The 23,313-nt window shown below is 38.5% G+C and overlaps 1 protein-coding gene across 1 annotated transcript; it reads left to right on the top strand.

Moving 5' to 3' along the window:
- Window positions 1-1,626: 1,626 nt before the first annotated feature.
- LOC134541827 (fibroin heavy chain-like) lies at window positions 1,627-23,009 on the top strand. Its single transcript, XM_063385522.1, has 3 exons — window positions 1,627-2,166; window positions 18,868-19,008; window positions 22,875-23,009. The coding sequence occupies exons 1-3, from the start codon at window positions 1,627-1,629 to the stop codon at window positions 23,007-23,009; spliced, it is 816 nt and encodes a 271-aa protein (XP_063241592.1).
- The last annotated feature ends 304 nt before the right edge of the window (window positions 23,010-23,313 follow it).

Here is a 23,313-nt window from a genome sequence, read left to right as displayed (position 1 = left end):
ATTAACACGGTTGAAACCAGAATAGCGTTTTTTTCTGTAACTGTATTTCCCCTTTAAGCCCCTGTGCCTAACCGTTGGACGTAAAAAGCTGAAAACGTGCGAAAGAAAGTGGAGCGGAGACAAAAAAAGGAAACCACTCTCTGTAAATACCGTATCGTGGTCTTCAGCGGGTAATTTCACCCGCGGAGGAGGAAGAAAGAGGAAATAAGAGGCACGCCCCGGGTGAAGGAAGGGGGGGGGGGGGACCTCGAGTCTGCCCGGTCGCAAACGGCGCGCAAGGCGCCGGCCAGCTCGGCTATGTCGCCCGGGAGAATACAGACGGGCGTATCACTCCGCGCCGGCAAGTCTGCAGCGCTCGGCGGCAGTAGCGGGCCCCGGCGCTATCTTCTCTCACGGAGGCGCTCCCTCGCAAAACTTGCGCAAACATATACCCTTTATATCATTCTTAAACCCAACCCTGGTGCTTCAGTTTCGACGGTGGATTTGAAAATTTATTTTACGATATCTTGATATTCTTACTTCATGATTATTATGCTTGTGATCTAATTTCCGGTATAAACACCTCATTATACGAGACAATAAAGTCTTTGAAAGTTTTTTTTTCTAATGCGAAATCATGATTGAAGAAGGTAGGAATTGACCAAATAATTAAATTCCAAGATATAAAATAAAAAATTTATATTCCCTTCAGCCATTAATTTCCATATTTTTTAACAGAAAAATATACAGCAAAAATAAATTTAAAATAAAAGCACCGACGTGGAGCCCTGGAGCCGACCTTGCTCAGCATGAGTGGGAGTGGGAGTGGGGGTAGGAGTGGTGGTGGTGGGAGCGAGAGTGGTGGTGGGAGTGGTGGTGGGAGCGAGAGTGGTGGTGGGGGTGGGGGTGGGAGCGAGAGTGGTGGTGGGGGTAGGAATGGGAGCGGGAGTGGGGGTGGGAGTGGTGGTGGTGGTGGTGGGAGCGAGAGAGGTGCTGGGGGTGGGAATGGGAGCGGGAGTGGAGGTGGGAGTGGTGGTGGGAGCGAGAGTGGTGGTGGGGGTGGGGGTGGGAGCGAGAGTGGTGGTGGGGGTAGGAATGGGAGCGGGAGTGGGGGTGGGAGTGGTGGTGGTGGTGGGAGCGAGAGTGGTGGTGGGGGTGGTGGTGGAAGCGAGAGTGGTGGTGGGGGTAGGAATGGGAGCGGGAGTGGGAGTGGGGGTGGGAGTGGTGGTGGTGGGAGCGAGAGTGGTGGTGGGGGTGGTGGTGGGAGCGAGAGTGGTGGTGGGGGTAGGAATGGGAGCGGGAGTGGGAGTGGGGGTGGGAGTGGTGGTGGTGGGAGCGAGAGTGGTGGTGGGGGTGGTGGTGGGAGCGAGAGTGGTGGTGGGGGTAGGAATGGGAGCGGGAGTGGGAGTGGGGGTGGGAGTGGTGGTGGTGGGAGCGAGAGTGGTGGTGGGGGTGGTGGTGGGAGCGAGAGTGGTGGTGGGGGTGGTGGTGGAAGCGAGAGTGGTGGTGGGGGTAGGAATGGGAGCGGGAGTGGGAGTGGGGGTGGGAGTGGTGGTGGTGGGAGCGAGAGTGGTGGTGGGGGTGGTGGTGGGAGCGAGAGTGGTGGTGGGGGTGGTGGTGGGAGCGAGAGTGGTGGTGGGGGTAGGAATGGGAGCGGGAGTGGGAGTGGGGGTGAGAGTGGTGGTGGTGGGAGCGAGAGTGGTGGTGGGGGTGGTGGTGGAAGCGAGAGTGGTGGTGGGGGTAGGAATGGGAGCGGGAGTGGGAGTGGGGGTGGGAGTGGTGGTGGTGGGAGCGAGAGTGGTGGTGGGGGTGGTGGTGGAAGCGAGAGTGGTGGTGGGGGTAGGAATGGGAGCGGGAGTGGGAGTGGGGGTGGGAGTGGTGGTGGTGGGAGCGAGAGTGGTGGTGGGGGTGGTGGTGGGAGCGAGAGTGGTGGTGGGGGTAGGAATGGGAGCGGGAGTGGGAGTGGGGGTGGGAGTGGTGGTGGTGGTGGGAGCGAGAGTGGTGGTGGGGGTGGGAATGGGAGCGGGAGTGGAGGTGGGAGTGGTGGTGGGAGCGAGAGTGGTGGTGGGGGTGGGGGTGGGAGCGAGAGTGGTGGTGGGGGTAGGAATGGGAGCGGGAGTGGGGGTGGGAGTGGTGGTGATGGTGGGAGCGAAAGTGGTGGTGGGATTGGTGGTGGTGGGGGTGGGGGTGGGTGTGGGTGTGGTAACAGGTTGGGGAGTAACAATGGCTCCATAGGCGTAAAACTTTCAAAACAACCTATACTATACACGACAACTGTATATTTTCACATTACATAACGTAATGATGACGTTTTAAGAGTATCAACCTACATTTTGTGTAAGACTAATTTTGCCTGGCAGGCACACAGGGATAAAAATGAAAAGTGAGTAAAATTTAAACTTGTTACTAGTTTTTTTAAAATACATGCAGTTTATGTAAAACTACACACATCCTGTAGGTGTATTATTGTCACAACATAAAGTGTTATTTTACTTTATGTTAAAGAAATTTTACTAGGACGTTGTTGGTGTAAACCTATCAGAAGAATCGTTAATACTCAGCAACTACGTAGTTTCACACTTATGTTGAGTCTTTAGAATATTAACCTACATTTGGTGTAAAATTACTGGATTCAAGAGTAATTTTGTACAAGGAATGTGTAAAAACACACAATATCTGTTTGTCCAAATTATAGGACAAAATGTAATAATACACTAACACCGAATGTGTAAATTTACACAATTTTTTTAACAATAAAAGTTTGAGCGAAAGAAATCGCCCTTCTAGTAAAGGCCCCCAGCTCCCAGCCCAGTCAGCCCGAACTGACAGTGTGGACTTATTAGAAGCCTTCCCACACACGACCAGTCTTGTGGTCACTGTTGGAGTTTGATGTATCGTTTTATTGTTGTAATTGCAGCTGCACTTTTAGTTGGAAAAAAGGAAGAAAAAAATAGCAAGTAACCTACGTGTATAAACAAAAATGTCTTTCACGACACTCAGCTGATGTACTGATTGTTTGGACTGACAGTTTGGACTGGCGAGACCCTGTTCACACACACGGCAGTTCGGACTGAATGCTCTCGAGCCCACGTTCCGATATGATGGGAAGCCATCAGCTCGTCAGTCCATCAGCTCCAACTGATCAGTCCAGACTGATAAGTTCTAACCGACAGTTCGAACTGGTCGTGTGTGGGGGCCCTAACGGACCCCGTTGGTAAATGCCTTCTTTTCAAGAACGCCGCAGAAAGTTTCAAGGACGGGAGGAGGTTGGCAGAACTGTCGGGGAACAAAGGGATGTAATGACGCTCACCGCGATAAGGCATGCCGATGGGTTTGTGCGAGCTACGAGCTTTCCATCCGAGGGTTAAAGCTGCACTGACGTCCTGGCGACGTCACTAGTTGGCTACACTGACTGTGGGAGGTACTGCATAGAGCTATTATCAGGCAGACAAACAAGTAAACATTTATTCACTTTATTTGGGTAGCCACGTATTTGGCAACTCATGCTCATTTATATAGAACATGTTTTTTTTATTAAAAACAAACAGCGTTAAGTGCTTTCCACACAGTTTAAATCTCTTCTGCTAAGCAATTTCTTGTCTAGTAGGAACATTAACATTATAAACCTAAAACTTTAGATCCAAGGTTTGATTGCTAGTAGTTATGTGGTCACCCAACAGATAGCGTCACACGTCGCGCAAAACATGGTTTCAGTTTCAACTGTAATAGTTGCACTTTTGTATCTGCCTACTTGTTCTATGATTAGTTTCCAGTTCAACAAGCGCTTTTGTAAGCTATGTTGGTCTCGTAATCCGGTTTTTATACGACAAGTTGGTTCCCTCATTTTCTTGTCATTACTAACATTTTTGGAATTTCCCTACACCTTAAATTATTTATTTTTGTAAATGAAACAGAAATATTCATATAAAATTACAGATATTAAAAATTTGCACATGTACATGAAAACCACTGTATTGCTATAAAATAGTGTTCGCAGTAATACTGGGTTCGATTTCTTACCCGAGAATTTATGCTCTGTGTTGTCCCAGTACCTCCACTAGTCAAAGTTATTTGTGAATTTCCCTGAATAACTTTCCAATATTAACTGTGCACATAATTAAGCATGATACAAAAAAAATAAAGTCAAATTGTTGAATATTAGATTATCTTTTCCATGATTAAAAACAATTGCTTGAATGAAACATCAATTGAAATGTAAAATAATGCGTCGAATTCAGAAAGAAATACTTAATATTATCTCTAAAATGTATTTTATACATGCAACAAATAACCATAGCCCCGTTTTATGTAAATTTATAGTATCTTTCTCGTAATATTACAAACATTTTCTTGGCAAGTTTTCAAAGATGTCTTTTGTAAAAGTACAGAAAATATTTTCTTTGAGTAAATTTATCACAATAGCTTTCATGAATTTCAAGATAGTCACAGCTCTCGTCACCAGGTATTTGCCACGTGCAGTAACACTTGTCACCTTCCGCTCCAAGTCTGTGACGGATAGCAGAAATCTCTTAATACATTTGCGTACAACGTGATTTAACTACGGGATGGAACGAAAATTTAAAATAAAATCCTTTATAATAAAATAAAATGAAAATGCTGTATTTAATTTAAAAAAATTGTCAATATAAACTTTAAAACATTTAAGAGCAGTAATACTTATAAATGTGTCTGGCGTATACAGTAGGGTATAAATGTAATCCGCGAACAATTTTAAAGACGTATGTTTGTTTATACACATTTTTTTGACGTGCCAATTAATTGAAGTTTTACTTTGTGCAGGGACGTAACCATTTGGGAAGGGGGGAGGGGCTGATCTGGCAGATACATGCATGTATATCGTCAAATAATTAAACACTGGTATTTTTTCGTGTATCATCCAACTGGCGATGTACTGAAAATGAAATGACTGAAAATAAATATATTTATTTACCATCTAAATTAAATCACAAACATATTTCGAATAGTAAAGTGGAATTAATATGTGGTTGCGATATGAGGTGTTGTCGGGAAAGGTTTTTGTTTGGTTGGTTTGGTAAAGGGGAGTGGGTGGCCAAAATGAATTCTACCTCCTGTTTAAAACTATAGGCCTAGTCTAGTTACGTCCCTGACTGTATAGTAGAAGTAAGATGTTAAACAAATTGTTATAATTATGACCGCTTACGTGAAATTTTACGGCTTTAATAGGTATATGGTTTTGTAAGAAAGGTGGTCTTTAAACAACCAATGCAAGATAAATTACCGGACAATCCCTTTATTAACAGTTATGACAAGAAAATTAAAAAAAATTGGCGTGAGAGGCCCAATGTAAACAATGCTGAAAGCCCAATGATTATTAGTTAATTATTTATTTTAATTGGTTAATTAGAGAGCCGGGTATGAGAACCAGAACTCCCAGAGCATGCCGGCGCGGCGCTACAGTTTGATGCGTAGAGAAACACGTCAAAAACAGATACCACCCAAGAAGGAAACAAAAATTAAAAAAAAAAAAAGTATTTTAAAAGTACTTTAGAAAATTTCACACAAATAATTTTAATAAAAAAAAATGACATTACAATTTACTACGATTTTCGAACTTATATATATACTTTTTCAAAAATTACATTACATAATTATTTGTTTGAAAAAAATTAACACATGTATTGTTGGTTTTAGCAGTATAGATAACTTACTAACTTTACGGTTGTATGAGTTGTGATGATTAATGTACAGTAGGTTGAATAGTGAAATAAAGCTAACCACAAAACTATTTTTTTTTGTCTTGTAAAAAATTAAATAATTCCTCCAGAGAGCAGGAAGGTTTTGATGTTCACTTCTTTCTTCTTATAGAGTATGGTTTGGAAACTTTAGATAAATTTGCTCTTTTATTTCATTACTATCAAACTGTGTTTTTCTTGGAGTTTTAATTTTTTAGGTGCGTTATGAAAAACTGATGAGAGCGGATTTTTACGATGCACGCTCACCATGCAACGAAATTTAACAAGATGAAAAAGAAGGCTAAATGCAAAAAAAAAAAGGCTTCCTACAAATACAAATTATATATGTGCTTTTAGATATTATACTTCAATGAATTGATTGAATACTGGTCCATATAATTAAAGACTGTTATTTATTGTGTTTATAAATTTTATCAAGTGTATTTTTTAATGTATTTAAATAAGTTAAGCTATGTTCCCGTATGTATAATTTATTTGCATAGTAAATTATTACCTTATTATTTACTAAACAATTTAAATAATTAAAATAATAAACATTAAGCATATTTATTTTCATTATTAATTTAAATATATCTCGATTATTTTATTAGATTAAATAATTCCTTTTTTTCACGTGTTTATATTAATATTTAAGACTGAGTATATATTTAGATAATTTTAATTTTATTGAATTTATACTTTACCAACTGTGTGTATAATATGACTCCAGTCATTTTATTATTTTATTTCTATTAACAATTCGCATTCAAAATTAAAGATAGTTTTTAATACGCAAAGTAAAAATAACTTATAACGCGCTTAAATAAGTATACGCACCATTTTTTTCTTAGAAATACGTGTTTTATGTTCAATAACAAATTAGTTTTATTGAAACTTAATGTGGGCTTACATGGGTATGATTTAAGCGGGGTGCATATCAGTTGTTTTAATTAACCAGAAAGACAAGGAAAAAAAACAATAATTGAGAAGAAAATAGTTTATCTGTGAACCCAGAGTATACGATTGTAACTTTAATGACGTAAGTCTTAATTATGCGATAAAAATTTAAATGAGTAACAATACGAATGTGCATACAAATAAATATCATGCGAAAATTAGATAAATAAAAAATATTTCAATGTATGTTAACATGTTTTTTTGTTTCCCATGTTTAAAATATTGAAGGTAATTTCAAAACAATTGCCGGTAAAGTAGGTATCCGTCAATACAACTCTAGAACATTTAAGATTATTTATGTATTAACAGAATTTTTCTCAAACTTGTACCATGATCACATGTTTTATGACGAATAATTACGAAGGGATAAACTTAGTGCTGAGGATACTACACTAAGCATAAATTAATCAGTAAAGAAAATACCAAATTAAGTGGCGTGTATAAAAAAAGAGCCAAAGTATTACAATTTCACACAGAAGTGTACACGCTTGTGCTGAATTTTCATTTTTGGTACATAAGGGGAGGGGATATTTTTCTCCCCCACCCCCGGCTACGTAAGACATACTCACAATTATGTTGCATACGTTCATAGAGACTAAGTTGAGCTTTGAAATGTTAAATACGTATGTGTATCTATAAGGCATTGACGTATATTATAATTTATCGTCGGATAGGTCGGGATTTTGAAATTGAGGTGGTATTTTTCGTTTTTGATATAAGATAGCTTGGTCGTAGGTGGGATGAACATCTCCTCAATCACGTACTTTTTTTTTTGCTACAGTGATGTGAGTGTCACTTCACAAAAGTAAGACTCTGTAAATGTTTTGTATTTTAAATACACGGAGTGAAGGCCTTTGATACATTATGGTATACTTTTCCAGGGTTTAACTGTACATTAATAAAAATATACATTCAAGAACAAATTTAAAAGTTCAGGGCTTTTTAAAAATAAATAATTCCATATTTTAGTGTCTTCGTGTTTCTTTGCTACTCAGCTCATTTTCAGTTCTATCTGCCGTAAACTGAAAAAAAAAAAAAAATCTGTATTTCAGTTCCTTTATCGCAGGCACCTTCCCGATCATTAAGAGTCGACTTCAACCGCGAGAGCAGGATGTAGTTCGCACGGCTGCTGACAGATGGCGAGCTAAACCGCTGCAGGAGACAGCGCCGCCATGTTCCCAGGGAAACAGTTATCTCGGTAGAATGCTCTACCGCACCTGCATCGATAGTGAACATAATTTTATTTTTTGATTAAAAAATGCGTCTTTTTGAATATTTTGCACCAAATATTTTTCTTTCTTCAGTTTATTATGTTCATAAATTAAAAAAAAAAAGCACAGTTACGCGATAAATATCCCACACAGCGAACTTTTCGATTCGGGAGAAAAACAATTCTTGCAGCATTAAATTTCGAAATACCTACCAATAATGTGGATTATATTCTAGACAACGCTTGTTACTTACAAACAGAGAAGCGGAATTAAGATCCATTGCATCCAGTTACTTAAGCTTGATTTTTTATGTGTACGTGCTTATTTTGTTATTTTTGTTATATTTGCCATGTCTTAAACTTAAAAAAATTTTCTTGGAAATTAAAACCAAAAATGTTTTATAGGTTTTGAAATACAATATGTTATGCAAATAACAGTTTAAAAAAAAATTATATCTGCTAGTAGTCCGTTCTACTAAGAAGGCACTACTAAGAATGATTATTCTGCATTGAAGTGGAACCTTTTCAATATATGAATACCTAACTATTGATTTATAATTGTAAAGTAAAGATAAAAAAACATATGAACGCCACTTTTGCTTGAGTTATAAATATTTTTTTTTTAACGGTCGAGCCACCCAAAACTTTCCTGGTGGTGTATCTCTGGGTGGGAAACTCGAAGTAGACACACACATACACACACACACACACACACACACACATATATATATATATATATATAGTGATATTTGCCTTTGAAAATAATTTTTAGTAACTGTATTTTATTTTTTGTAAACTAGGTAATGAACATTTTTTACAAGCATTTACAATTCAGGGGATAAAATTTTATCCTACTTTTAACGACAATCCCTCTCCATCAAAATAATGAGAGCTGGCGCACAAAATTTGTACCTTCCGATGTTATGGGTAGCTGACAGCTGTTTCTTTTTTTTTTATTTGTGACGTAATTAAAAAATCACTGCTGTTGTTGCAAATGCGTTGGACAAATCGTTACTCCGTTCAACGTACAAAACAAAATGTATTCCACTGAAAAAAAAAAAAACTGGTAATGGATCAACTTGTCAACATAATACACAGTCAAGTCATGCATGCGCAAAAAAACTTTTTTTATTTTTATTTAATTTAAACACAGACCATAGTCTTATTTACAATCTCATTAAACTATATTTGGATATTTGTTTTTGTATAACTTTCAAACATAAAATATACCTTAAATCGTGCCAAAAAAAACTTATTATTTTAAGTAATAAAATAATAATATTGCAATATAACATTTTAAAATTCTAAATAATTATAACTATTCATACATATTTCAAATCGTATCATTTATACATTAGTTGTACATGGTTATATGCAAGTCGTTCATGTTTTGTATTCCTGGTTGCATACTTGAAATATACGGAAATTTGATGATAAGACTTCTTTCAATCCCAGGCCAAATAAAAAAAAAATCTTTGTTACTATCTTAATAGAAGACGTATTTCACGGTTTACGAGCGAAAGGAGGAGCTAGAATAGGCGAATAGCAAATTTCTCGTTCAAGCTGAAAGGTTTTTATGCTGAGTTTTAAGTGACACTCCCAGGTATTTAAATTCTTCGCTGCTCAGTGTGTGCCGTGACGATTCATTTACACGACCTTGATGAAGTTTGATGCAGCAGCTCAACCTCCATTCCGTGTCGTTCAGAGCAAATAACATACCAAATTTTAATAAAAAGTAACTCGCCAACACAAGACTGCGTTGAGTTAATAGCAGTGAGTTTAAAGTACTCGTTACCACGCCAAACTACCATACGTTCGGGCAAAATGTTTATATAGGGAACAAACATAATCTTGAATCAATAAAGAAATGAAATTTTGACAATTTTCATTGCTGATGTACAACATAATTTTTAACATCCTGATAAAGAAAAAAAAAATTGCAACTTTTCTCCACAGTCGTGATATACTTGCTGGCTCTTACAGTTACATTTATAATCAAAACCCTGGAAAAGGTGTCTCTAGAGAAGATGAGAATATTTAAAAGTAACTCAGCCTGCATATGAATCACACTTTTCCAAAGCGTCTTCATTCGGCTAAGATTTGAGGACATGGGCTATGAAATGTGTGATAAGCTAGTTTGGTTTCTGATTTGTTTTACTTAAATAGTTCTTTTGTGGAATCAAAGAAATGAGAAGATTTCAAACGTTAAAAATTAGATAAAACTTATATTCATAAGTACGTATTTCAGTTAAAATTTGCCACTGAGCATATTTAGGAAACACGTTATAAAGACCCTAGAAATTTCTTTAAGAGAATAAACGCATGGCAAAACAAAGCATTGAGGTAAATGACCCACGTCACTGAAACTTGCCCAGGTGTGAACACTGCCCCTACAGCCCAGTGACACGTGAGAACGGCAGTCCGCAGTACTGCGCTGCGGAGAGGGTTGCATATCTTGCCCCTCGCCGGAGCAATACACCTGCAACACAATCCAAGGGCATACAAGTAAACAGAATCTCACGCCCATGTTCACAATAATTCCTCTCTCTCTCTCTCTATCTCTCTCTCTCTCTCGCTCGCTCTGTCTGACTTAAGATCGGCTTCTAACGATTCTGACACAATCACACAACAACCAATTGAATTTAGTTTTGTCCCGAACGAAATCAGGATCTAGGAAAGGCTACAGAATTCCTTGGGAACAGGTTATATGGAGTCGTAATAAATGTATACATTAAAAATATATTGAGTTATTTGTACTTCCGTGTCTTTATATTCACGTAAAATTCAGAATTATCATTAGGTTATTTTAAATACTATAGTTTTTATTCATTGATAAAGTTAAACTAAAAAATGCCAAGTTCACCTGTTTGCTTCACGATAGCCATCTTAGGCCTCTAAAGCCGCGAGAATTATTCACGCAAATCCCCAAATAATACAATACACACAAATTGGATAATTTTAAAGTGATGTATATAATAACAGCAAATATGCAAGTACAGTTTTTTTTATTAAATAGTGTCCTTAAAAGTTCTGCTGTAGGTTTTTAATTCTTAATATTTTTTTGTTCCACTGCGTTCATCACCACATAGAGTACAAATGTCAACATACCTCGCGAAAAAAAGCTTATTAGTATTCTCTTTTACTGAATCTGGTACAATTATGAGAATGATTGTCCTCCCTCGTTGTGTTTTTGACTGAATGCTACGCTAGTCTGCTATTTTCTGGCCATTTCATTAATTATTATGCGTCCTTGCATGATTATCATGAATCCATACACAGGTTTACAAGCATATTTATTTATCGCAGATTGAGTTTTCCTGGCTTTAGAGGTTCAACCACTCCTGAGCTGTAAAATTCCTTGACGTTTCGGCACGACACTGTAACCACCATCTTCAGAGCAGACGACTCGCGCGAATCCACCCAGTGGCCCCGGAGGCCCGCGAACTTGGACTTAGCTCGCGAACTGTCAGTCGTTAATTAACGCGAGAATGTGTTATTGCCCGCAGCTCACGTCAGCCAGGGGAGCAAGGGCTTGTAAACTAGAGAATCGAAGATAATCAAATAATCGATAACCTGATGTTAACGTCTATCTCGTCACCTTGCAGCTGGATTGCAAGTAATCTGATTCTTACTTCATTTTTTTGACGTGACAACGTCTAATAAATCGATGGACGCCAGCTGCACGCACGAAAAAGTGTCCCGTTACGCACCTTGTACTGTTACGCGGTGTCCCGTTACGCTCCTTGTACGCTTACGCCGCATCTATCTCTCTTCCACTCGATTGGAACAACCATCGATTTGACTTTTCCGAGGCACATTAAACTTGAAACACTCCCATTCGTTTCCTACTATCATCGTCATATCCTTAACAGAATAACACAGATTGGAAGAAGTTAAATAGCAAACATTTATAAAAGTTATAGTTAAAATAATCTCTTCGTTAAAGTAATAAACATATTTGAATTAATGAGTGCAAATACACGTAAATTTATCAATTAAATTGTAGATTTAATTTCACTCCTTCTTTCTATCCATACAAAATAGTGATAATTCAATAAAAATGATTCAATTTTATTCATATAAGAATGCAATCATTTCATTAATGTTTTGTTATGACGTCACGTTAAGCTATCGTCCGTAAACTGACTTTACAGACAACCAATTTTTCCCAACAGGAAAATGTCATAAATCAATTCCTGCACCCACCCCCCCCCCCCTCCACCCCCTCAAATAAATTGTTATTGCCAACGTGGATTTCCAATATTTCTTTGGCAACTCAATGACCACCAAAATTTGAAAACCACCATACAGTTTAAAAATCCCTTTTGGCTTAGCCTACAGGCGTAGGTAGATTTCGAATTACCTACTTATTCTGGAATTGTTCTTGAAACTTCTCTAAACTTCTAAAACATTATGTGCAATTTTTTTTCGTATTCCATGCAACGAAAATATTACGAATATTTTTAACCAAACGCATCCATCATTAAATAGCTTAGAACGATTTTTAATAGTATGCCTACTATGTTAGTAGTGAATTTTTTGATCATCAAATACTATTTTTTTTTCCCTTGCACTCATACTTGGGCGTGAAAAAATTTGATTTGGACCAAGGATTAGGAAAATGTTAACGTGGTTTAAAATCAATTCCAATAAATTGATATTAAAAAAGTTAATATTTTTTAATACAACTCCCCCTTATTTTACTGTAATTAATTGTTTCATCAAAAATGGTTTCAGCCAATAATTCAAGATAAAGTTAAGTTTTTTATAATAAATTATAACAGATTTGATAGTATACAACTATCGATTTGTAAATAGTTTGTCATTGAATTAGTTAATTTTTTTATTCCCAATGAGCCAAATTTCTTACTTGAAATTCTATGAACATTTTTAAAGGACAGCTGTTACAACTTCTTGATTAAAAAAAATTAAAATTTTAAATTGGAAACAATGCTATTACGTTTTATTCTATTCTACCATCTACATGAGCGGCGGCGAGTGAGCCACCGAGGATGAGCAGGACGGGCCCGAGCTAGTTCCGTGTCCGGCCGCCCGATAGCGCCACGAGTCGGGCAACCACTCCTGTTGGGCGGGGCGTCTCTCGGCTCGTCGTTTCGGCAGTCGGGTAAACAGCCTCGCGCAGGGGCGACGCGGGCCGACGGCCTCTCTTCCGCCTCGGAACCGGATACCGTCTCTCCTTTCTTCGGGCCTCCGCTTCCCGCCATTCGTCTTCCGACACCTCGAGGAGCGCGAACTCGCTTTTCTGTTCACGTCTTTTTTTTTCTTCTCCTCCACCAGCTTTAGTTTCTACCGCGAACAACAAGTGGTTCCATTGCGGCCGCCACACGCCCCGGCTAGAGATGAAGTGTTTTCCCGACCCTTCTTGCATCTGGTCAAAAATGCGAATATCAGCTTCAGAAACATTAATAATTCGATTCAAATAAACACGTTTGAAAACGTTTGCAAAATATTTTATACAGTGATTGGGTCCATTTTTCTCCCTACCCGAAAAAAAATTAAGTTCTGTTTGTAGAAAGCGGGAAAATAAGGACACTTTTAGGTTATGTTAGCATTTTGTGGAAACATTATCTGCGTGTATGACTTGCCGCTGAACAAAATCATGTACAAATTAAGTGCTAACTCGAAGTAGGTACATTTTCCACTCCTAGCCAATCTTCCATTCGGTCTTACCGAGTAAGTAATACATAAATGTTCAGTGTATCGTAATGTCGTTACTCTTTTTTTGCTTTACTTATTTTTTTTTATGGTTTTTGTAAGTTTGTCGTATCTCGTGGGTGTAATTAAAGACAAATTTGTGTTAAAAATACTTTGTGGCCAGGGATGCTACAAAAATATCGTGTCAAAATTAAAACTGTGCAATGTTAAAACAATCTGATTCAAACAAACAAAATCAAACGTATCGCATGCAAAATCGAACCGGTACCCACCTAATTATAGGATTGACCTGTTTAAAAGACCTTTTTTAATTGTTATTTAATGTAACCACCAGTACGTTTGTCAATAGTTTTATGTTAATGTTCGAAAACAATGCATGTACACGGTGTTGTAAAAAAATGTAGGTTACTTAACCAAAAACACGTAATTTGTGAACAAAGAGAAGAAAGAATTAATGCATTGATTAATTTGGTTCGAAACAGTTATGCATTTAATAAATAAAATACATACTTTGATTGGGCCACACTAGAGAATAGTTTGAGCAGTGACGCAGTGCTTCTGGCAGGGGGAACAGGAGTGCCATACGGCACACGGCGACGTCCGTCACGTTTCGCCTACTTGTATTTGTAACTTGAGGGGGGTGCCTCCCATTTCAGATCATGATTTTACATTTATATGAATCACTGATCAACTTTTAGACTTTTTCAATTGTTTAATTTTCACGAAATGAAAATTATATACAGCGCATAGTTTTTGCATAATTTGCTGTCAAAGTTACATTTTTAACGTTTTTGGGTAGTACAAATAAGGGAAATTTAATTTATTGCAGAATTGAAACTTTTTAGGTTTAACTGCATTGTCACTGGCTATTTCATAATACGGTTTGCATTTCTATCACAAAAACTCATTTCATGTTTCTTGGCTGTCAAAATCGTAACAAATTTGAGAATTTGGAAATGCCAGGTAAAATTAATTAATATTATCTGAAAGAAATTCAAACAATTTCTTGAAGTAGCCAGTAGCATTGCAGTTAAACCTAAAAAAGATTCAGTTCTGCAATAAATTAAATTATCCTTATTTGTACAACCCAAAAACGTTAAAAATGTAACATTGGCAGCTAATTATGCAAAAAGTTTGCACTGTATATATTTTTCATTTCGTGAAAGTTAAACAATTGAAAATGTCTACACGTTTATCTGTAATTACTGTCAATATAAAATCTTGTCCTGAAATAGGAGGCACGCCCTTATGGTTTAGAACTCACCGGAAATCGAACCTAGATCCTCTTTGTGGCGGGCCGGACATCTAACCGCTTCACCAACGCGTATTTCTTAATCGTGTGTTGTTACGCGCTCAACAAATGTATTTTCTGCAGGAAAAACTTTTGCAGATAACATAAAAAAAATATTGATACATTTTATTTATGATTTTTTTTTCACAGAGAAAGCACAAAAAAAGTTTTCTTCTAGAGACATATAACTTTGTTTACTTCTAAATCAGTGTTTTTAGTTGGTGAGGGGGGAAGGCGGGAATTTATAGTATTTATAAGCGCCTTGTGAAAAAAAAATACCAAGAATCGACAACGAAATACCGAGAATACATTACTTTTACATGCTCTGTCACAATGAAAATTCCCACTCGAAACCACACAGCCGTATGTATAAATATTTAACGATAAGTATATATCGTTAGAGGGAAATTTCTGCTTCTGCCCTTTACAAAACCAAAGACATATGCTAGTGAAATATTTATCTCCCGGACCAGATCACAGTGGACTAAAAACAATTATAAAAAATGGAAGTCGGAACAACGTGGCAATAACTACATTTCTGTGCGATTGTAACACCATGCCTCTTAAACGCGCGATGTTTCAACAACTTGTTTTAAAACCTTTGCATTGAAGATTGTATTATCGCAGCGTTGGTGCGTCTATTTTCAAATACTATTCAATGTCACCGGGAAAAAAAACGTTGCCAGATCCTAGTTAAAAAATATATATGTTTTGTTTATATCTTTACGCAGACTGTTATTTTAATACAGCTTGAGAGCAGAGATCTGTTTGCCACGAGGAATTATTTAGGGAAGCACATAACCGACCCACTAGCCACGCGGATGTGGACCCGCCTTGGTCGACCCCGACTCGAACACAACTCCACCTGCTGTAGGAACACACCCGGCGACACCTCGGTTGCCTGGAAGCCTTCTTTTCACAGACGAGAGAGCCAAAACCCGAAGTTCCCCGAAGTTCGTGCTTTTTTTTCCGTATCTTTAATGTGTAGCTATCCTAACCAAATCAACCGTCCACAATGTTAAAAGTATTTATAATGTAGCTGACCTAACCCAATTGACCATTAGTATCCTTTTATCAACTCCACCATATTTATTTACTATGAACAAAAAAAACTGAAGATGCACGATCGGTAGAGACCTGAAAAATTCGCGGATTCATTTCGTGAAACGCTACAATTCAAATAATTATACCTTAGTGCTGCTTCCGACATTGGTCCACTGTTAATCTGGAGTAATGAGGGCCAATTAGAGACCCTCACTCATAGAAGTGTCGAATCACAGGCCACCCAGTCGAGACGACTCACAAGTCAGCAGCCAATGAACAGTTGGCATTTGCCCGAGTGTGTAGAGGATAGTGGATTCTATCCTGGAGGTCATTGAACCCGCGAATTTTTCCGGTCTCTAACGATCGGGCGTTTGGCTATTTCGTCTGTGAAAAGAAGGCTTCCCTCGGTTGCCTAAGTCGACTTGCACTTGTGTTTACTCCCGGTCAGCAGCCGTGCGATAGAGCTGATATCTGTCGAGCGAGCTGAACACTGCAGGCCCCGATGCTTGTGGACTGGGAAGATAGTACCCTACATGAATTTGCAGCTTATTTTAACTTAATCAATAACACGACTAAAATGATTGTTTTAAAATGGTTTTATCAATTCCGTAAGTGTTTGTTTGATGTATTTGAGAATCCTGATGGCCAGTTTATATTTCAACCGTAGCATGAATTGACAGCATGAAATCAAGTGATAAAGTATTTAGAATAAATCTTTTGTGTGTGGAATTGGTCGTAAAAATCTTTATAGTTAGCATATCATTAATTAAAAAACAAATTCATTTTCCTAAAACCTTGAAAAACTCGCGCTTAATAAATATTTTTTGTAAAAAAATTTTTTTATGAATGATAATTCTTCTAAATAAAAATTACTGCCATAAAGGGTGCATATAAATTGCAAATTCAAGATTATATAAAGCAATTACATTTTTCTCTTCACTTTAGAGTTGAAATACAAATTAACTTTTAAGTTTCTCAAAAACCGCTAAATGGTCGCTTATTGAATTGATAAAACCATTTAAAAACAACAATAGTTATCTAAAAACTTTATTTAAAACTATTAAAAAAAATACAAAATTCTATAATAAAAACTATTTAGAATACTACTCCCTTAATATAATAACCGGCTGAAATACATGTAGTTAGCTGACGTATAAATTTCTTGTAAAATTGATTAGTAAAAAAAATTGGATAGCATTTTTAAGGTGTAAAAACAATGTGATCGTATTTGATAATTTTCCTACCAAGGAAGTAATGAAATTTTTAACATTCAAACCCTGCTTTTTCCACCCCTTGCAGCGATGATTAGTATTATAAAAGGATGTAGATAATATTTTAGTTTCACAATATATAAAAACGGAAATAATAGTGTACATGGTACATAAATTATAATTTTTTTATTACCACCCCTGTTTTTTCCCAACCTTTCGCAGGAATGTTTAGTCTTATCAACAATTGTTAGATACAGAATTTTTAGATTAAAATTATAAAATTTAAAAACAACTTGAACTATTTCATGGTGTGCTTACTAAGGTAGTTAAGGATATTTTTGTTCTTTAACCCCGTTTATTCCACCCTTTGCAGAAATGGTTGGTGGTTAAAAAAAACGTTTAAGGCAAATGTTTTTGAATATATTATTAATGTTTACAAACAATTGAAACGGGTTCAATAGTGTGTCTACTAAGAGAGTTATGCATTTTTTCCCTTCAACCATTGGTTTTTCCACCCCTTGCTATAATGTTTAGTCATACAAAAAATATTTCAAACAAATTTAATGATAATATTTTAAGGTTCTGCAACAAATAACGGATTTAATATTGTACGTGGTACGGAAATTATGATTTTTTTTTTTTAACTCTACCCCTGTTTGTTCATCCCTTTTCTGCAATGGTTAGTTTTATCAAAAATTGTTACAGAAAAAATGTTTTAGATAATATATAATTATAAAATCTACAAACAATTTGAACATATTTGATTGTGTGCCTACTGAGTAGTTTATGAATTTTTTGTCCTCCAGCCCGTTGTTTTTTCTACCCCTTGCAGTCATGATAGGTCGTACCAAAAATTTATTTTGACAAAAATTTTTGGTAATACTCCTATGAGATATAATACGTTCAAATGGATGCAATATCTGTATAGTTATTGGAATTAGAGCGATTTTTCTATTTTTCAAAAACCTCCCCCATCGACCGAGATTTTCCATTAGTTTATTTTTAGAATCAGTTCGGAAGTGATTTGTGAAAAATTTCGGCAGTTATCGTCTGGATGTATGTATATATATAAATTATGGGTTTACATTTGTTTTGAGGTCTATAGACCATAAAACGAAAAACGATATAAAAATTTTCCGGAAGTCGCACCATGGTAACGGCTACAATAGCTAATCTCTCTACGAAATCCACCTAACATACGAAAAGTTGGTTTTATATTGTAAGTAAAGATTGCTTTTTAATCGGAGTTAATCTTTTGAAAAGCACCTTTTCATGTTTTTTTATGCCTAGTAAGTCGAAATTATAAATTAAACAAAATAAAAATTATAAGAAATTTTTCTATTCGCTTATGTAAAATTCCTTACCATTAACGATTTTTAAAACAAATCACAACAGTCACTCAAGAGTTATATTTTTCTAGGTACTGTTTGTTTTGTTTAAATATTTAAATATATATAAACTCCATTATTTAAAAAAACGTTAAAATACATCGCTGTTGAACTTAAGAACATTGTTTTCTTTATCAAATAATAATTATTAAAATGAGAAATTATTTACTAATTATTGTGAATTTTATTAGTTTTTGAAACTAATTAAGTATATTGCCAGCAGAACGCTGTACCTGAAATAATGTAACGTTGAATTTACTGACGCGGTCTTTAAATTTTTGGTGGTGTACGTAGTTGTGACTGATTCAGACGGGGAGGAAAAAAAAACCGTGATCGGACGAGTGCGTTGCCCGCGAGTCTAACCCGGAGAAAGGCCTCGCTTGCCGGGGGGCGGTAGCTGGGGGCGGGTGCCATGGAGGCGGCGGAGGCGGAGGCCCAGCGCGAGCCGCCGCCCAAGCTGGCGGCGCCGGCGCCGGGCAGTACCGTGGCGCCGCGCCCCGAAGGAGAGATGGACGCCCTTCTGCTGGGCAGGATAGGGGTGAGTCTCCCCCACTCCCCACTCCCAGCCGTGCGTCTCTGCTGATGGGGATGATTGCTCCCTCTTTTGTTTTGTTGATCCAGCCCTCTTAGCCGTGCGGCCCTGTCCGGCCTTCACAGGCGTGGATAAGGAATACGCCGTATACGCGCGACAGGAGAGGTGTTAAAGAGATCAGGCTATGTCCAGAGGCTGAGGCTACCCATCCCAGTAGGCCTATAGACACCAACAGGGGCGTAGCCAGGGGGGTGTTTTGGGTGTCCAAACACCCCCCGAAATATATATATATATATATACATATATATATGTATATATATATGAACTTATGACAAAATTTACACTTGTCTATCTGTTGCAAATGCACTTAGATGGGACTAAGAAAGAACTCTTGAGCCGATAACCCTTCATATTCAGCAATGAGTTTTCAACAGTGTCTCGTTAAAAATATCACAAAGTCGGGACACAAATTTTGGCTATTCAAATCCAAGATTTTAATTACGAAAGTGCTTAAATAGCACCAAATTGCACATTAAAATAAAAAAAAAATTCCAGGGGAGGGCCCCCGGACCCCCCCCCTCCCTAGTACGGGGGCAGGGTGTAAGTAAACACCCCCCGAAAAGAAATCCTGGCTACACCCCTGACACCACCGTCACCCCCTGCCTCACTCAGCTAACCAGACAAGTTGCTGCGTTCCAAAAGCTCTTAGACGAATTATTCAGCATTGCCGGTGCCTATACCCCGTTTATCCCACTGCTGATGGGGAACAACAGTCTCCGGGCGTTACGAACATTCCGATCGCACGAGAAGAGGAGAGTGCGTCAGTGGCGACGCCACTCACTCCAACGCACGCACCAGCAGTCTAACGGGAAGACGGAAACGTGAGGGGGGGGGGGAATAGGTACGTAGCGTAGTATGCGTATTTGTAACGGTAGGTAGAAATGACGCTGTGGTAATGCTACGGAATTCTCATAACACTTATTGTGACAGATTACTTCATTGACACTACAACTTTTATCCTTGTGGAAAAGAGTTATTGATTTGTTCAATTAACTTTATAAGTGTCATTCAATTCCGTGTGAATAACTCGCTATATCCAGTAATTTATCCACATCCACGCCTGATAAGCAAGAAGATTCGCTTCTGTCGCGTGTGGACTCGCGCACAAACATTGTTTAAATAGCAGTCTAGAATGAACACAAGAAACATTTCTACGGAATGTGTCTGAATCAGACCGATTAAATTCAGATGCGGGTTCATCGCGAGAAAAAAAAACTGGGTAAAAATAAGGGGGGAGGTTGCAAACTTATACAGGACGATCGGAAATTCCTGGGCACACATTTGATGAGTGCCATGGAATGCGTGCAGTGACGTTCAAACGATCCGCGGGAAGCAGATAACGAGCCTAGACAGACGTCTAGAGTCAGCCGTGTTTAGGATTGGTTAGTTAAGGCTTGGAAATTTCGATTTTACGACTTTTTGGGTTTTTGAACTTCAGGACTTTGGGAACTTTTGGACCTTTAGGACCTTTGTAACTTTGGTATTTTTTAGACTTTACACTTTTTGCCTTTTTATGTTGGGACGGCCAGTTTACTTAATTTTGGATGAAACCAGGTCAGTTTTAACAGTGGCATACTGTGTGCGATGTTAAGATCATACTACATTTGATGTTGCAGGCAATAAGTAGCGTGTCCTGGGAAAATATGCTTTCACATGGATGAAATAAAAAAGCAAATATAGCTCAAACCTCAGATAACTGCACAGGCAAGTCGATACGTCACGAAAATAAGTTGGTGCGTGTCAATACTCAATCCGTTTTCCTTTCCGTTTAGAAAGGAGGTTTCGTTCGAGGGTGGCCGGGATAAACAACACACTGAATTGCTTTTAAAGATAGTGAACATGGCTAACCTTCACCAGTGCTCTGAAGTGATTATATTGAGATATGCAAGTTTGCGACGAGTTAAAAGTAAAGAGTATAGTGCCGCACGTATCGACGTCCATACGATAGTCATGGCGTCAACATTGCAATAAACTGATTAAAGTAACAATTCCTTCATGACTGTCTTGTACTAATTGCTAAATATGCACAGTTTGAACTGCACAGGTAGACCGCTGTTCTAACCGTTGCTTGAGTACCGGCCTTAAGAGCACTTCTCACAAGGAAGTTATAGTACTGTTGAACGAAGAAGGCATGGAAAAACTCAAACAAAATACAAAGGTACGTGATAACTTGTCGTTTCGTGGACATTGTGCTCCTCCGCGAGCAGTACAAAATTAACCCTGAGCATTTTATCGACAGAAATGAAACAGTGTGACACGTTCATTACTACTCACCCGGTACATCAAAATGCCCCCCCCCCCCCTTTTCCAAATCACACTCTCACCCGCGTGGGCGAGGATAGGCCACAGCACGTTCCGTAAGAAGGATCCCGTGTTTGGACTACACGATTTCTTTAGAAGTTCGTTCAAGATTTGTGATAGCTGTCTCAATAACGCCGATTTAATCTTATTGAGTGCTTTTTACATTGCGAATAATAAAGTTTGTAACATTTTCAATTCAGATGTGTTTTTAACCTTAAATTTTAATAAATTTACTTTGTCTAACAGACTATCAATGTTAAAAATATTTTCGCCTGACTTCTCACTTGCTAGAAGTTAAATGTACTGGCATAGGCGACGACACGTCTCGTCAGCAGCTGAGGTTTTCTATAAGTGCTATATACAAGTGTATTTTAAACCTTGGTAATAAAACTAGTCAATAAGTAGGCTACTGGCACTTTCGTACCAACTAGCTGCCCTTGTACGAGTATTTATAATGTTTAAGTTTTGACTATACATTAACATCCTGACCTAAAAATGTAATCTTTCGCTCTGCATGAGGTCAGCACACAAATCGCTTGTGCTTCAGAGAGTTCACACCATGATGGCTTGAAGAATAATGACGTAGCAATTACATTATCCTCGTGATTAAGTTACGGAACTCCTACCTGTTCGCACTGAGCGCACGAATGTATGTTGTGTACGGAATACAGCCGAGTTACCCCTGCCTGCTCATCAGCTAGGCAACCCGCTGAGCACATCGGTGTTGCAGAAACACAGTCCCACAGGCGCACAACAATTGGGGTAGTAGAGTGTGCGAGAAACGTTGCAGTTAGACAGCAACGATCGATCATTTTTACAAACTATTTTTTGACATGACAAAGTCTAATAAATCTATGAACGCCGGCTGCACGCGAGAAAAAGGGTCCCGTTACGCACATTGTCCCGTTACGCGGTGTCCCGTTACACTCATTGTACGCTTGCGCCGCATCTATCTATCTTCCACTCGATTGGAACAACCATCGATTTGACTTTTTCGAGGCAAATTACACTTGAAACACTCCCATTCGTTTTCTACTTTTCCAATCACCATCCTATCCTTAACAGAATAACACAGATTGTAAGAAGTTAAATAGGAAACATGTATAAAAGTTATAGTTAAAATAATCTCTTCGTTAAAGTAATAAACATATTTGAATTAATGAGTACAAATAAAAGTAAAATTATCAATTAAATTGTAGATTTAATTTCACTCCTTCTTTGTATGCATAAAAAATAGTGATAATTCAATAAAAATGATTCAATTTTATTCATAAAAGTATGCAATCATTTCATCAATGTCTTGTTATGACGTTGTCACGTTAAACTATCGTCCGTAAACCGACTTTACAGAAAACCAGTTTTTTTTGCTAAAGCTTAGACAAAACTGTAATATAGAAACTCGATACATTAAAGTGTTTTAATGGTCTAAGTCTTTTAAAGGCTTTTCATCATAGTTTTGAATAGGACACTGGTGGCTGAGGGCGAGTGAGAGTGCCACCTCGTGCCGCCAGCAGTCGCGTGCGGTGGCCTCCGACCAGAGGTTTGTTTCGGAAGAGCTCGGCGCTACAAAGCAGCGGGCGCGGGGGCGCGCCTGCCAGGAAGCGTCCTGGGTTGTCATGGCAACTAACGACCCTCAAGCACGCTGAGGCCCTCCGTGTGCCCGCCCCTCGGTGATGGGCGCTGAAGTGGTTCGCCGGTCCCCCGGTGGGAGGGGCGGGGGGTTGTTGACGTCACGAGGGCAGCAGGCGAAGGCCGGATCACGCGTGGACCGCGATGTGCGGCGAGGGTCTTGGGTTCGAACGCCGGCCTCGTGGCTTCTGGAGCGTCTCCGTCACGCTTGCTTGGACACCTGATGACACGTCGCGTCGACCTTAACTGGACGCACTACTCTTTCGTCGTAGCACATGCATTGCGAATAATAAACCTAATAAGCCTTTACATGCATTTGCT

This window comes from Bacillus rossius (genome assembly GCF_032445375.1).
Source record: "Bacillus rossius redtenbacheri isolate Brsri chromosome 4 unlocalized genomic scaffold, Brsri_v3 Brsri_v3_scf4_2, whole genome shotgun sequence".
Lineage (NCBI taxonomy): Eukaryota > Metazoa > Arthropoda > Insecta > Phasmatodea > Bacillidae > Bacillus > Bacillus rossius.
Note: the sequence above shows the minus strand (reverse complement) of the source record. Positions and strands in the feature narration are given on the sequence as shown.